Source organism: Chenopodium album, chromosome 23, assembly GCF_948465745.1.
Source record: "Chenopodium album chromosome 23, dcCheAlbu1.1, whole genome shotgun sequence".
NCBI lineage: Eukaryota > Viridiplantae > Streptophyta > Magnoliopsida > Caryophyllales > Amaranthaceae > Chenopodium > Chenopodium album.
This window is the reverse complement of record NC_137856.1, coordinates 10,200,802-10,217,700: the sequence shown is the minus strand read 5'-3', so window position 1 is coordinate 10,217,700 and position 16,899 is coordinate 10,200,802. Positions and strand designations below refer to the sequence as shown.

General features: G+C 34.8%; 1 protein-coding gene across 1 annotated transcript; it reads left to right on the top strand.

The window, feature by feature from the left end:
* The first annotated feature begins 3,841 nt into the window (after nucleotides 1–3,841).
* LOC145607761 (proline--tRNA ligase, cytoplasmic-like) lies at nucleotides 3,842–16,692 on the top strand. Its single transcript, XM_081663352.1, has 13 exons — nucleotides 3,842–4,019; nucleotides 4,093–4,172; nucleotides 4,271–4,359; nucleotides 4,453–4,545; nucleotides 8,909–9,025; nucleotides 9,212–9,399; nucleotides 10,122–10,188; nucleotides 12,932–13,054; nucleotides 13,211–13,363; nucleotides 13,815–14,099; nucleotides 14,965–15,183; nucleotides 16,010–16,103; nucleotides 16,429–16,692. Exons 1-13 carry the CDS (start codon nucleotides 3,874–3,876, stop codon nucleotides 16,491–16,493), a joined length of 1,719 nt encoding a protein of 572 aa, XP_081519478.1. The 5' UTR covers nucleotides 3,842–3,873; the 3' UTR covers nucleotides 16,494–16,692.
* The last annotated feature ends 207 nt before the right edge of the window (nucleotides 16,693–16,899 follow it).

Below are 16,899 nucleotides of genomic sequence, written 5' to 3'. Positions count from 1 at the left end.
GCTACTGCTATTTCTACTATTATCACTACTACTGATAAAATCTTATTTTTACTATATATCTATTTTATCTATTATTTATATTATCTAAATTTTACTTGTTTCAAAAAATATTATCCAATTTTTACTAATTAAAACTTATTTTTGATGAATTGATCTAGTTTTTGCTAAACTTAACTTATTATCTGAATATTATTTGAATAAGGTGAAGAGAAAAAAAAATTAAAGAAAAGAACGAGAACACACAAGATGTAGAGGCCAAGCCCGAGGGAGCCCCAGTTGATCTTCGTGATAAACAAACATCGTTTATCTAGTGGCATTTTCGTAAATAAATCAACAAAACATCTCAGTTAGCATGTAATTTTCGTAAATAAGTCAACAACATGTATTAAAATACGTGTTCCACAAATGTTGACTTATTTACGAAAATGACATGTTGACTGGGATATTTTGTTAATTTATTTACAAAAATACTACTAGATAAACGATTTTTGTTTATCACGAAAATAAAACTTATACTTTCTCCCAAGCCCTTATAATTTTATAACTTTTAAGTATATCATAAATGACAACTATCTACATTTTTTTTGTTTTACTTTTTATCCACCTTTTATTTTAGGTAGTTCTTTAAAATTCTACCCACTTTGCTTTATTCTTTTTATGGCGTACCCCCTTTTACTTACTCTTTTAACCTCATATTAATTCACCATTTTATACTCCCCTTCTCATTTTATTCACTTTTTTCTTACACAAACCAACCTTTGTTAGATTCTCTCTTACAGTCTTACTTTATCTTACATCCACTCACATTCTTCAATAATTTCTTAAATTGTGTACCGTAGTGAGTAAAGCATAAAAGAACGAAAGTAGTTAGAAGCTCAGTTTCTATACTAATAATACACATATGTACTCATGACGTTATTTGTAATAAGTAAAGAGTGCTTATATTAATTTGATGATTAACTCATGTATGGAGTAACATTGTGGTATTTAACTCATGAAGAAATATCAACCTAAAGTGTTAAATCCACCCAGTCAACAAGTATTTTATAACACTCCCCCATAGATGTACGCCCATGAACACCTTAATTTAGATCTTGCATAAGCAATGTGCCTCATTAAAAACCTTACATGGAAAAACCCAATAGGATAAAACACGGCTAAGGGAAATAGAGTGCATGTACATATTATTATCCCCTTTAACTCGGATACTACAAACAACTTTCATATGTCACAATGTCACAAACTAATATCATATACTACCTTCGTTTCATATTATTTGCAACAAGTAGACATTTTTTTACTCACATTTTATGTCAAATCCTTACAAATATTTCGAAGCCAACAACGTTAGTGCCAACATTCAAATCAAAATATCCATAAACAATGAAGTTTACATAAATGAATAATAAGAGAAATATAATCTCTATGCTCAATTCCCAATATGAAATATGCCGCATTACCAAATGCTTCTCTTTATGTCATTTTTACTACTCGATACTCACAATCAAATGGTTTATCGTAGGGCCAAGATTAAAAACAAAGCAGCACACAGTATGAAATCACACTAACATGATACATCCTAGCGATATCAAAATTACTGAGTGTTTTAGGTAAAAATTACCCATGCCATGTGGCCCAGTTAGTATGCGACATTGTAGACACCTACTATTGGCCTCTTGTCCCGACAGGAAGTGCAATGACGATAAATAAAACCATCTTCATGTTGGATCAAAGTGAAGAATACTTATGGATAACTGGTTAAGCCACAAAACACAAAAGACTAGCCCAAACAAAGAACAAGGCCAATTCAAGGTCCAATTAACTAAACTCGATCATAATTAGGCTTAAGCCCGTGCTTAAAACCCAATAATGACGGATTTAGGAGCGCCTAGGTTAATATTAAAGCTGCCGCAGAAAATGTCGCGCGCATCTCACAGAGTTGCGCTAGGCTGTCACGCACAACTAATTCAGTTGCGTGCGACACTCCCCGCGACTTCCAGGGATGCGCTCGCGAGAGATTCAGAATTTCGAAAATTTGGAAAATCGAATCTTACCATAAAGCTGCGCGCAAGATAAGTAGTTGCGCGCGACATCCGCGCGCGACCAATTCACTTGCGCGCGACAGCCGCCCGCAACTTATCCAGTTGCGCGCGACACCTGCTGCGGCAGAATGCTCATAACCCTTAACCTAATCATTCCCTATAAATAAGACCTTAATTCGAGGCTTAAACACACAGAAAATAACCTAAAAACTCTGGCAGAATACTTGTGAACTTGTGTCTTGTGCTACCTAAACCCTCTTGTCCTAAATACTCACTCCTTTGATATTTTGTTACTACGGTGGAGGTTCCCCAACAAGAAGGAATCCATAAGTGTTCTAAACGGAGATCTAGCAAAGAGAAGTGGTAAATTCCCGAGCACTTAGTTAAATCATATTTATTTTCTTGTTTAAAAGAACCTTAATTAATTAATTAATTAGTGTTGCTTGATCACCTTAAAGGATTAATCAATCAATTCCACATAGTATCTTGTGTTAAATAAGATTAGAATCGAATAATTAATTGTTGTTTGATCACTTAAGCCAAGGCAAATATTGTTTATTTTCTCGTCCTTTTCAAGAATTTAATTGATTAAATAAAGAATAACGACCTCACGATGTAAGTCCTACGTGATTTGGTATGTGTAAATAAAATCAACTAATATAGTTTTAGGTATCGTGTTGCATATATTGTTTGGTGATGGAATTGTGAAAAAGGAAGAGTTAGTAGAGGCCGCACTAGGGCTAGGATAGCGATTCCCCTCTAAAGGGAACGTTATCTTGGTACTCTCACTCCCGAACTCATTTCTGGTTTATAGACCAATTTGGGCATGGGTAAACTTATGATTCATGCTAAATATCCCTTGAACTCTTCTTGGGAGAAAGGCATGAATGAGGTTTATGGGTTTTCCTAAAACTCATTGGCGATTCTTACTTGTTCCTTGCAAAAAAGCGTGTATGATAGAATCATTTCTAATTCAAGGTCCCCCAAACAGTCAGGAATTCAAATCCTAATACACCCTAACAAGTGTAAAGTCCTAGGCTTTAAAGGGCCATGGGCATCTAAGGAGAAGGATCCCCTACGATGGGAACACCCTCCTTACAGACATGTGTCAGCCAGGATAAGTCCAAAGTGGACCTATCCCCATTTGACACGTGGTGCTCCCAAAGTTTGGTAGAAAAGAGGACCTAATTTAGGGCCAAATCCCAAGAAAGCCGTAATGTGGTACAACCCATCAGAATTAGGTCAAAGTGACCTAAGAAAGGATACATTTATCAATGACCCTATAAATAGGGAGATTCACCCTATTTTGGGGGCACGTTCAATTATTACATACTACCTACATTCTCTTACATCAGAGAAAACACCTGATTTCGAAATCCGAGAATATCTCACTTTTACCTTTTCCGCACTTTTTACCTTGTCCAAACACGTTCTAACTTGATCGTCGGAGGCGGAGCTCCTACCAACCGGAATCTCCGTGTTTTGAAGCTACGGACCGCGCGAGACCAATCCTGGAGTTGTAACTCCCCCGAGGGACCAGAAAACACCCAAAACACTTAGAATTTCCGTAGTTAAATGATTTCAGATCAATTTTCGGGTCGCGGGTCAGATCATTCAGGCAGGTCAAGACTTTAGATTTAGCTGCAAATAATTTGAAACGCAGGTAGTAATTCATTTGAAACAGGAGGAGAAATATTTATCCTATCCTCTAACATCACCCTATCCAAGTCAATTAGTAGGGTTTTAGCAAGGGGGGGTGTAAGAAGAATGTGGGGGGATATCTAGTAAACCCAAATACACTAAACAAATACAATCAAGTCAACAACTTTTAATGTCTGCTGCCGGTTTCGCTTGCACCTTTATTAGCTCAGCATCATCTTCGCTCACCCGCCCTTGTTATCTCACTTCCTCTCGCATTCTCTCCTTCTTCTCTTTCTCTCTCCTCTCATCACCTCCGCCGCCATTAACGCCGCACAGGTAAACCACCTTCGCCGCCATTTTCGCGATTCAAGTTCTGCATTTGCTCAACTCTAGGTTTCACTTTTTCCAGGTGCTTTAATCGTAGTAGAAGATTGTTTGCTATGGCTGGTGATTCCAAGGCTAAAACTGCTGATCCTAAGGCTAAAAATGGTGAGTTTCTGAATTTTTTGATGTTAATTTAATAATTTATTGTATTAATTTTATTGTTAATGGAGGATTAATGTAGTTGTTAATGATTGGAATTTTAGTTGGGAAGAAGAAGAAGGAGGTGAAGAAAGAGACTGGATTAGGGTTAACTAATAAGAAGGATGAGAATTTTGGGGAGTGGTATTCTGAGGTATTTGATTTTTGTTTTTGTATATTTTGGTTGAATTATATTACTGTGTAATGAATAATTGGGTTGAAATGATATTTGTGATTGATAATGCAGGTTGTTGTGAATTCTGAGATGATCGAGTATTATGATATTTCTGGGTGTTACATTCTCAGGCCGTGGACTATGGCGATTTGGGAGGCTATGCAAGTGAGTAGCTCTTATCTTTTGTTTCAATTAAATGCTAAAACTTGTTGTAGAAAGAATAAGAATTTGTGGATGCCGTTAGCAATCGAATTGCTTCCGAGGTTGGGATCTTTTGTTGCTCAGTGAGTTTCGGGGTTATGTGAACTTGTCGATGTGTAAAATGAACCTTTATTGAATGTTGAGCTTTATGTTGAATGCTTTTGAGGAATGACTAATGACTTAGTATAGTCTTTCAAAATCTTATAGCAAAGGTGTTCGTCTTCTATGGTTATGTTCTCTTCACCTTATTTCAAGAACTTATTCTTGTTGATTCATTGTGTCCATGATATTGTTGACACTCACCAAGTCAGACTAAACTTCTATTAAATCAGACAGCTCACCTCACTAGAACAGTTTATAACCTAAATTTGTCATGGTTTTTTGTTCTCAATATGTTATATCAAAAGGGCTAGCAGGATTAGATTTAGGAAAAATTGATTCTAATAATCCCACCTTTAGCCGGATTGCTTTCAATAATCTCACCTTTAGATTATTATTTAATAATCCCACCTTTATAAAGGATCTTCTTTTATTGGTCTCTTATGACCGGTAACCTGAACATCGGGTAAACCTTTTTTTTTTTTTTTTTTTTTTTTTTTTTTTTTTTTAATTTGAGTGTCACTAAATAATTGATAAAAAAATGGATAAATTTTTTTTTTTTTTTTAAAAAAGAAAACCTATTTTTAAAAACCAAGCCAGCCCCAAATAAAGGAACACCCTTAGGTCCCTAACCCCAACCTCCGGCAGCCCCTCCTCCACCGCCGAACCCCCATCCCCACCGCCGGAACACCATTCCCACCTTTATACAACAAGCATTGGCCCGATTCCAACCCACACACCCATTAAAACTATCGAAGCCCTTTATTTCAATGAGTTAAATAAAAAAAAAATCAATGAATTAATTTCAAGGGATGGCTTGAGGTTGATTTTGGGTAAGAGTTTCAGAGATTTTCGGTGGTTTTCGGCAATTGGAGGGGGGTTTCGGCGGTTAGGTGGGGCTTTTAGGGTGGTGGCTGTGGTGGTTTCGGGGATAGGATTCGGGTTAGGGGATGATTTTGGGGGTTGATTTTGGTCGGTGGGGTGGTTTTTGGTAATGGGGGGTTCCGGCCAGCCATTTTCACGGGTGTAGGGTGGTGGCTGGACGATTTTTGTGGGGGCTAAGGTAAGGTTAGGTTCATGGTGGTGGAGCCGTGGAGGTGGTTGGTGGGTTTTTTTTTTTTTTAATTTTCTATTTTGTATTTTATTTTTTCTGCTGTGTTTTTTATTTTTACAGTTTTTTTTTAGGTTTTATTTTTCAACCAATTAAAAAACAACACATGGCATATTGACCTATCAAAATAGGTTACCAACAGGTTAGGGACCAACAAAAGAAGATCTTCTATAAAGGTGGGATTATTAAATAATAATTTAAAGGTGGGATTATTAACAGCGAACCGACCAAAGGTGGGATTATTAGAATCAATTTTTCCTTAGATTTAAGGTTACGAGAATTTTAATGTAATCCTTTGAGGAAGGAAGATATGATGTGCTTTTTCAAGGTAAGTTTTGTCGGAGGGAGGTCACTTGCTGGTTGCTACATCACCGAATTTATGATTATACTTTTGTGCAAATTATGTTTGGGATTTAAGTTCACTCTTATCCACCCCCTCCCTATGATTTGTACGGAAGTGATGGCTTGATGTATCAATATTATAAATATTAGAATTTAGGATATATGAGAAGGTTATTTCTGAAATTTGCGAAATATGCCACAATGATTGAGGGAAGGATCGGTTGTTTGGATCTCGGATGGCAAATGATCTAGGTAGAGTATATGGTTTTTTTCATTCTTATCTGCGTTACTCCGACATCTTCCTTGGCCATGGGTGTCGCGTGTCGACACGACACGACGCGCAACACAACCCTTGACACGGCTCCGGGAAAGTGCCGAATAGGTGTCGACTTCGGATAATCAAGATTTTTAATTTAAAATGTTAGGGTTTAATTTAAAAATCTACCACAAAAAGAAAGGGAAAAAGGAAAAATAATATGGAAACGCCATTAAAACCGATGAATTCTTAGATTTGAACTTGAAGAGAGAGAAAGTACATTGTTTGACAGCTGTAAAGAGTAGCACATGTAGATTTTATGTAATGGGTTTAGAAGGTTTATTAATATTATACTTCATCCGTTTCTATTTAGTTGACGCGTTTGATTTAGACACATATATTAAGGATATGAGAGAAAGTGATAGAGAATGAAAAAGCAAGTGGGGTAGCTTGTAAATGCAAGGTAAAAAATTTACCCAAAAAGAAAACGTGTCAACTAAAAAGAAACTTCCTAAATAGGAATACGTGTCAACTAAAAAGTAACGGAGGTAGTATTATAAATTTGGTGGGACAGTAGTGGGCCACTAGTCACTGGCTATAACAGATGGCCTTTTAAATTGTTGTACTCGGTAATAAAACACAAATAAGCTTTGCAGTAGTAATAAGAAGTAGGTAACTAGGTACTGTATTTGATAAAAGGTCATAATAAATTATACTCGTAATAATTAAATTTCAAACCCAAATAAAAATTAATTAAAAATCCTAAATAATCAATAACTATATACTAAAAGACACACCAGCAATGACACGTGTCATCTCCTAGTGTGTCCTTAGTATTTTTTTTTTTTTTAATTTAGAAAATTTTATTTAAAGAAGTTATTTAAAAGAAAAGTTTTTTTTGTCAACCAAATATACAAACAATAATATTTACCTTTCTTATGTTATTATCCAATTAAGTACGGATTAATAAGGAAATAAATAATTTTTCTACAAATATATTAACTTTTTATTTTGTATGCCATAAAGGCGTAAATTAATTTATATAAAGAAAAAATATGGAGTAATTAAAATAACCGTGCATGGCATGGGACCTAACCTAGTGATATAAAATTTTCAGTTTTATGACTTTTATCTATTTAATTTTCAAGTGTCGGATTAATTTTTTGGACACTTTATACAGTAGCCGTATCCTAAATATTAGTCAAGACACTCCCTCGACCGTGTCGAAGTGTCGACCAAAATTTAGGATTGAGGTGTCAGACACTCCGATACCTTGTCGGACACGACACTTAGAGACGATTCCGAGTAACATTGGTTCTTATATCTTCTCTTTTATCATTTATGGAAGTTTAGGAATTTTCTATCACGCTGGACAAATGTTCAGGCTTCAGGGTCATTTTGAAATACTCTTTGTTGCAAACTTACAAATTCAATCTCTCCTCCCTCCTTGATCTCATATCATTTTAAAATGACAATTGCTGCTTGATTGAAGCCTCACTATATATGTCTGAAACCATCCGGGGAAATTTCTACTTTTCCCAATCTAGATTGTAGAAGAGTAGAGGTAGGTTATGAAACAAACTGATTTTAGTCTTTTAATGTCATCTTGAAATGTAAGTGTCAGGATTAACATGCTTATATTATCTAGTGATTCTTACGCGTGCATCGCGCACAGTATAGCTAAAGCTAGCCACTTGAGGAAAATTATTATTGGTGGCCATTATGCCTTATACATATTTGCATGATTTTCTTTTTCTTTCTTTTTTAATTTTTTTTTTTTAATTTTTTTTTAATCAATTTGCATATAGTGTTAGATATTGTATAGCTGTGCAATGTTTGAAACTTTAGTAGATCTAATTTGATTTGGCAAGGGAACGGTGAAAAAATATCGAGTTCTAGATATACAAAAGTCTCATAAATTTTTAAGTATGAATTGAATAAATTAAACAATTCATCACACAATTAAATACTCCGTAATTTTTAAGTACTTATTGAGACGATTAATTAAATAAATTAAACAATTCATCATACAATTATATACTTCGTAATTTTTGTACACCATATGCATTAAAATTAATTTAGAATACTTTGTATTAAATAGTGTTTATATTCCAAATAGAAAAAACAAAGAAAAAATCGGGAGACTAATAAAAGATGCTTTTAATATTGAAACAAACACAAATAATAAATCATTTTAGGGGATTCAAGAGACAATTTAAAGGCTTTTGAATTCAATAGGGGCAAATATATAAAAGAATATTTGTAGGGATATAAATGTTCATGCACTATTCAGAAGAGCTTTTTAAAACTTATTGTAAGGTAGGGATTCAAATTAGGGTCATACAGCTTAGATAAGTCCAGATTCGTTTAGTTTAAGTCTTGAGTTGTCTTTAAGGCCCAATCTAGATATGATTTCAGGGTTAAATAACATATTTGTGAGGAATATTACTTAGAATTATACAGACTTCTACGTGCGTTTTCCTAATTATTTTGGTGATTCTATGATTTCAAAATTTTAGGAATTTTTTGATGCGGAAATCAAGAAGATGAAGATAAAGAATTGCTATTTCCCACTATTTGTCTCACCTGGTGTTTTGGAGAAGGAAAAAGATCACATTGAAGGTTTTGCCCCCGAGGTAAGCTCATATGAGCACATTTGTTTGTTGAACTATATCTTTTAGACTATGTGAAAGATAGAGATTCAGATGATAAAGGAATGCTGGCTGTGTTGCTAATTTGGATGAATGAGACTGGGAGAGCTGTTAATAGATTTTTTTGGGGGTTTTTCTGCATGCTTCTAATAATTGAAACTTTTTATATAGGTTGCATGGGTAACAAAGTCTGGGCAATCTGACTTGGAGGTGCCTATTGCTATTCGTCCAACCAGTGAGACTGTTATGTACCCTTATTATTCAAAGTGGATCAGGGGACACCGTGACTTACCTCTAAGACTGAATCAGTGGTGTAACGTTGTCCGTTGGGAATTCAGCAATCCAACTCCTTTTATCAGGTAGTATACGGTGTACTGTTCCACATAATGCTTTGTAAGAGCTTTCTACACGGTGTGCATTTTTCTTTTCATTTCTTTTCCTTAGCTTATCATGCTTGATGGCTCTATTGGATAATACATTACTTTGTCTTGTCATTTTAATTGCAAATACAAAGACTTATATAGTGAAAGAAAAATTGCTAACCCTGTAGGTCTAATGAGTGATGACTCCATATAGGGATAAAAATGAATTGCTAACCTGAAGGTCTGATAACTATGAGGGGACATCTGTTTTGGGGTATTCAGGAAATAAAAAAGTATCTATAAGGTTTATTCCCTTAGTTGTTATCTGTTAGGTTTTCATTATCATTTTCTTATTTTTGTTGGGTAACAAACCTAGGTTGGGTTTTTATTAGTAATTGCCTTTTCTTGATTATTCTGGATAGTATTCTACCAGTTAGTTGGAAGAAATGGTTATTTGGACATACAACTCTCGTGGTACTTTATTTTTGTAATTTTTTACCTGTTTAAAACAAAGGTAGGACTACTATAGAAAGGAAGAAATATATAAATAAGTTGATTTTTCTTTTGTTGTTGTTGTTGTTTTCAGGAACAAAAGTATATTTTTAGGAAATCAGTCTAGTGAGAGAGGAATATAGTTCATAACAATCTTTGTTACATGCTGTTACATGCAAATGATCCTCTATATATAAGCTAATTTAGGCTTGCTCCTGTGTTTGTAGGAGTCGTGAATTTCTCTGGCAAGAAGGCCATACAGCATTTGCAACACAGGAAGAGGCAGATGCTGAGGTATGAGCATATGGCAGTGGAGTTTGCTAATATCTGGTTTAACTAATTAGTTTATGTGATTCCTATAACTACCTCTGCATGTACTGTCTCACTGGCATTGGCAGATAAAGTTAGGGCTCGTTTGGTTGAATGTAGGAATTGCAAATTTCTTGGAAAATTGATTTCCCATGAAATTGAACTTCCTAAGAAATTCTAAAAAGTGTTTGGTTAACTAAGGCAAGTGGAAATTTCCATGGGAAGTTCCACTTACCTAGGTCCCCCTAGGTAATTAACTTCCCCCAGTTTGTGGAAAGTGGAAATTCATGGGAATTTCTACTTCCCGTGAATTTGTCAACCAAACAACTTCAAAAAATTTCAATTCCTAGGATTTTTAACTTCCCATGTTTTTATTTGTCAACCAAACAACCCCTTAATCAAACCTAGAGCTTCTGTATTGCAATTTTATGCCTTAGCTAGGCTTACTTAATATGCCTCCCTCCCCCTCCCTCAATTTAGGTTGTATGCTTCAATTCTCAATACCTTTGTGTGCCAATACATTCTAGTACACTTGTTTTTTTCACTTTGTCATAAGGAAAATGGATGTTGGCAAAAAAGCAAGAGGAACAAATACTCTAGATCTGAAATCAAGGCATTGAATATAGAGGGACGAAAGTATAAGTTTTGGGCTTTTGGTTGACTGAGTGACATGATTCTATCAATTTGTTCTGGCTTATGATGCCAGCTTAGGCATTCTGTACAGTCACTGGGAGAGGGAGGTGGAGGTGGAGGTGGTGAGATAGGGAGTTAATTTGGGACGAAAAGGTAGCTTTTTGAAAAGTATTTTCTTATTTTCTTTTTCGGAAGAACAATTTTATTTACTTTTACAGGTTCATTTTTCACCTTCCCATTTTCTCTAACCTTAGCCTATATAGAGTACTACTTTTTGGAGTGTAATATCCCATAACGTATTATGATCTGAAATACTTTGAATAAAAAAACCCCAAACATATTAGAATTCTCCCAACTAGTGTTTTGCGTTCTTTGTACTCGAACCGCTTACCGAAGCATACTATGTGATAGGTAACTCTAGTCTCAAGTTCCATGTTAAAGATGATGGAAGCCTGTAAATTGCCATGATTCCTGAAAACCACCTTGATCTTTCCGGACAAAGAGTATAGGAATTTATTATTTTAGATCCCCTCTATGGTCCGTATAGTTCGTAGTTCATTTCAGTATTGATCCACAGCCTTCACTCATTGCTTGATTGGTGTTTTCACCCTGATTTTGGCTGTGGATTTATTTTCCCTAGTCATCCATATCTTAAAGAAGAAGACTTAATTAATCTCATCGACTTTAATAAAATTCTGGCAATCTGCCGCCCTTTTTCATCCTCATTGCCTATAGATTTCTATCCTCGCTTTAATTATCGATCAGTTATATGTCCAATTCAGTATCATGGACTATCTTTCTTTTTGTCTTTTTTCACAATAATAGATTTAATCTGAATGAATTTCCTCGATGGTTGACTATACCAACTGGCTTTGATCAAAATTCAGTGGTTGCTGTCATGAATTGTATTATAATTTCTGTTAGAATTTATGTAGTATTTCAAAATATTTTTCTTGCTTTTTCTTAAATTGCTTATGCTCTTTGAGACTTTGTCCAATTTCCCCCCTTAATTTTGTATATTTGAATTTCTCTCTCTCTCTTTTATTTCTTTTTCTTTTTCTCTTGTTCATGCTAACTCCAATAATAAAAGACGTTTTTATTTGTACAATTGTGGAGCTGTTTTGGAATTTGTTCGATTCTGAAAATGGAGTTTATGTTTCCCACCTTCCATTGGTCCTTTTTCTTAGTTTCTTGCTAATATTTCTCGGCCATTTTTTATATCCTTTCTCTATAATCTTTTTTTGGATAAGTTTGGGGTCGATTAGGTGTTTTTTTTTTTTTTTTTTTTTTTTTTTTTTTTTTTTTTTTTTTAAATGGTATTAGCTATTGGTCTACTTCTAAGACAGGTGACCTTTATGCTTCTGTACCTTTCCTCCAAAAAATAAGAATATAATTTGGACTAGATGAATGTCGAACACCCACATGCCAGGCAGTTATAATGCCTTTTTCTGCTTGGTCACTATTCATGCCTTTAATGAGCATCGTGGTTGATAGAATCTCCTTGAGCCGAAACACCCCTATTAGTGGGGAGCTGATGATGAAAAATGAAAGGGACTTGCAGATCCATTTCCCAAGGCGCACCAAGATCAAATTGAAATATATACCTTGTCTGAAACATGTTGAAGTTGTTCTTCTACTGGCTTCTCCAACGTTCTGATCATGGCGTCATTTGCTGTTTGAAATGTTACAGGGCATTAGCTAACCATGCTCCAATGGAATAAATTTATGTAGATGAAGTAAATAAGAATAGGAATGATTTTAGGGAGAGAGAGCTATGATTTGAACTTGGAATTTAAATGTTATACTCAAGTGGATGACATTTCCAAATACAGTCTGCATCTGCTGCTCTTTTACTTTTTCAAGAGTTTGTCACTTACTGTGAAAACTGATAAATATGGTTTTTTCTCTGTATACTAATTCTGTTGTATGTTGATTGAAACCAGTACCATTATTATATGCCTTTTTGAAGAACAAAATGAAAAGAATTAAATCCCTTTGTAGTTATTTCTTATTATAATCATATGGCTGTTTTGATAATCCTTTAGTGGCCAAAATATTAACTTAATGTTATCATATGTTTTGATTGCTACATTAGGTTCTTGATATATTGGAACTCTACCGGCGAATATATGAAGAGTTTTTGGCTGTTCCAGTGGTCAAGGGCAAGAAAAGTGAAATGGAGAAGTTTGCAGGTGGATATTACACAACAAGTGTTGAGGTAGCATTTTTTTAATAAGAGTTGAAACTGCTTTGCATATGTATTTTTCTATGTAAATTATTGGAATCTCGATAAATGTTGTAATATGTATAATGAGACGCAATTTTGTCTGGTTGCTTTAAATATCTAAAATTGCATATCGTCTTCCTATTCCAGGCATTTATACCTAACACTGGACGTGGTGTTCAAGGTGCAACTTCACATTGTCTTGGTCAAAATTTTGCAAAGATGTTTGAAATTACTTATGAAAATGAGAAAGGAGAGAAGGCAATGGTCTGGCAGAACTCATGGGCATACAGTACCAGAACGGTATGCTCATCTACCCTTCATTTGCTATTACTGCTAGAGTTGTTTGATTGGAGCTTACTTTTGTGCAACTTTCCTGTCTGCAGTATCTTGGTTTGATTTAAGAAATTGATTAATGTTTTTGGTTGTGGTGGACATTATGAGTTGTTTGTTTCGCAATGAGTTATTGTCTGTTTGATGATATACTTGTCACTATTTGGTTCTTAAATTGGCTCATTTCTGTTATAATATTCATTGGACTCTCTGAGGATCTTGTTATTATACATTCTTAATGAGGAGTAATATTCATTTTGTTGGTCACCCTCCAATGGGGGTTCTTAAGGGGCAAGATAGGGTAACGTTTCATTATAGGATGGATTGATAAGGCTACTTGTTTGTTGAATATGACCCCTTGATTGACAGGAGGGTTCCTCCTGACTTTTTAAATCTAAATTTTTATTCTGTCAATTTGCAGATAGGGGTAATGGTCATGACACATGGTGATGATAAAGGCTTAGTTTTGCCACCTAAAGTAGCAGCTGTCCAAGTCATTGTGGTACCTGTACCTTTCAAAGACGCTGACACACAAGGAATTTTCGATGCTTGTGCTTCTACTGTCAAAATTCTGAGTGAAGCCGGCATTCGGGCTGAGTGTGATCTTAGGGATAACTATTCTCCAGGCTGGAAGTATTCACACTGGGAAATGAAAGGTGTTCCTTTGAGGCTTGAGATTGGACCAAAGGATTTGGCCAATAGTCAGGTAAATCTAATGCACGTCTCTTCCAGGTTTTTTAAATTGTATGTTTTATGTTTTTCTCATCTAATAATTACTGGGCTTATCTATCTGATCAATGAATTTTGTGAAATGCTATTGCTGGGTGTCTTTTTGTCTTGGGTGTTTCATTACCATGCCTGCTGAGTTCCTTTTTCTCTTTGCTGCTGGAATGGTTTGGAATACATTCAGAAAAAGAGAATACAGATATTTGTCAGTGAAGTACCAAAATAGCATTGTAACAGAGAGGATTACAAAAAACTTACAATTTTCCTTGGCTGAAATTGAATAAACTGTAATAAGATTTTATATCCTTAGTGACGGATTGTGATGGCTGATGCAGTAACGGAATGAATTTTGTGTGCTATGTATCTTTGGGTGATTTTGAGAAACATATTCCACATTGATCTATTGCGTGAAAGATATTTGATTTAGTGGTCGTTGGTCTGATATGTTTTGTGAGGCATTTAGAATAATTCTTAAATGGTCCCCATTGGACTAACTTTAGTATGGTTAATAGCAGCAGTGGCATATAGTTTGTTTGAAGGGAAAAAAATAATATCATAGATCCCTATTATTTCTCTCTGTCAAAATCATCACTGAATCAAATAGTTCAGATTTCAGACGCTATTCTCTTTGACCCCTTTAACTCATATTTTTTGTGCCAAAGTAGTGCCTCACTAAAATATGCTCATGCATGTACTTTTATTGTTTGTATTTTTAATTGACAACATGATTTCTCAGGATGACTTTAGCTTAGCTTGTGGTTCTATTCAGCCATTGGCCACATCAGTTTTATTGTTAATTGTAGAAGTCAAGTGTAGTTGAGATTAACAATTTTATCAACTTTTAGACTCGTGCTGTTCGACGTGACAATTCAGCCAAGAAGGATATACCAATGGCAGGTTTGGTCGATCAGGTGAAAGAATTGCTGGATACAATTCAACAAAATTTGTTTGATGTTGCAAAGGAAAAGAGAGATGCATGTGTTAAAGAAGTTAGGACATGGGATGAGTTTGTTGAAGCGTTGGCACAGAAGAAACTGATTTTAGCTCCTTGGTGTGATGAAGAGGTATCATGGATTTTACTTATTTATTTTTTAGTTCATATTATTTTAGAAGTTCATCACTTTGTCTTGATTTTTTCTGATCTATTTTCTTAATACATATGTATCTTTCTCATAATAGGAATTAGTCATGTCGATCATGTTATTTGCATGGACTTGATAATTTGATGTAATCTAATTGAATCTAACTCAAGTAAAATCTAACATATGTTGCTTTCTTAAAGGAAAGCCTTGGCTATACTCACTGCCATCACATGCATGCAACCTTTTAAGTGGAGGTTTTAAACTTAATTTTTGTGTTGACTTGCTCAAGTACATTGTTTTTATAATTTTATGCCGTATATGGTATTAGTATCGGTATACTTTGTGTGTATTGAACAATTGCCATAGTTATGCACCACTTGTAGAGGTATCTGGATGAATCCTAGTTGATATACTGATTTTGATGTTTTCATATTGTTGCAATGCAGTTGTTGAATTGTATAATCCTATCCTCTTAATAAATCTTGAGTTAATCATCAACATTAGGGACTAAAATTTCCAAATTTTCACCAATCAGGACTTTATCTTAATTTTATAATTTTTTTGGGACCTTAGTCTAGAACAGGCCTTGTTTTGGAAAGTAAAAAACTTGAAAAATATACAGCCCCTACCCCTTCCCAGGAATAAAAGCTCAGATCCACCTTATGTGCTTTTAGCAGTGATGCAAATCTTCCTTTCCCTGGAATAAAAAGCTCAAGATCCACTTCATGTGTTTTTAAGAAGTGATGCAAATCTTAGATTTTATGTGATAACTTTCCTAAGAGACGTGCATTGTTGTTTCCTCCTTTAGGAAGTTGAGAAGGATGTCAAAGCTCGAACAAAAGGAGAGATAGGAGCTGCTAAGACTTTATGCTCACCATTTGATCAGCCAGCGCTGGAAGAAGGTATAAGCTCTTTAATTCTGCATGGAATTTCTTGCAAAATTTTAAGTTTCATACTGCTACGGTGCTACCTGCTAGTTCGAAGTATTCTGTCATTGTTTATACTCATAGTATATACGAGTATGATTCTTAATCTTTAAACTCCTGCATTGTAGTGACACATGTCTGATCCCAGTATTGATTATCATTTTTTTTTTCCCCTAAATTTATATGCTAGTCATGTATTAATGCAGAAAATGCTTTCTTACATGCGTAATTTTATAGTGTTTTTCAGCTGTCTTAATAAACCGGTAGTTAAATTTTTTTTTTTTTTCCTATTACTCTTTAGGTACCCTTTGCTTTGCTTCTGGAAAGCCTGCCAAGAAATGGTCATATTGGGGCAGAAGCTACTAGCACTACTATCTTTGTTATTCTCCTGTTTTTTGGCCATCTCTCGTACTTTTGTCTAATTCTCCAAATACTCTATATATTTTTTACACAGGTGTTTCATGGTTTCTTATTCTACCATAAGCGGTAGTTCGTTGTTCCACACTTCGTATAACATGTCAAATCTCACGATGAAACAAATGCAATTTAAGTTTCTTTAATCAAACATGTCAAACTCTAGGCTTAGTAGCTTAGACTTGAGTAGAATCTTACTGATAGAGATAGCATGTTAATAACGTTTTTGGAGGAAGTAGCAAACTTACAATTGTGATTAACCTACTAAAATACTTCTTCCGTTTTCTTTTAGATGCAACACATCCTTTAACGCGGTAATTAAGAAAAGTGTGGCTTACATGATATAATAAATTTTAAA

What these genes read in the sequence shown, in the direction of transcription:
- LOC145607761 (XM_081663352.1), top strand. Translation starts at nt 3,874, where the DNA reads ATGTCTGCTGCCGGTTTCGCTTGCACCTTTATTAGCTCAGCATCATCT. An exon ending in CCGCCATTAACGCCGCACAG is followed by an intron (nt 4,020 to 4,092) that starts GTAAACCACCTT and finishes CACTTTTTCCAG; the next exon opens with GTGCTTTAATCGTAGTAGAA. An exon ending in GGGCATACAGTACCAGAACG is followed by an intron (nt 13,364 to 13,814) that starts GTATGCTCATCT and finishes GTCAATTTGCAG; the next exon opens with ATAGGGGTAATGGTCATGAC.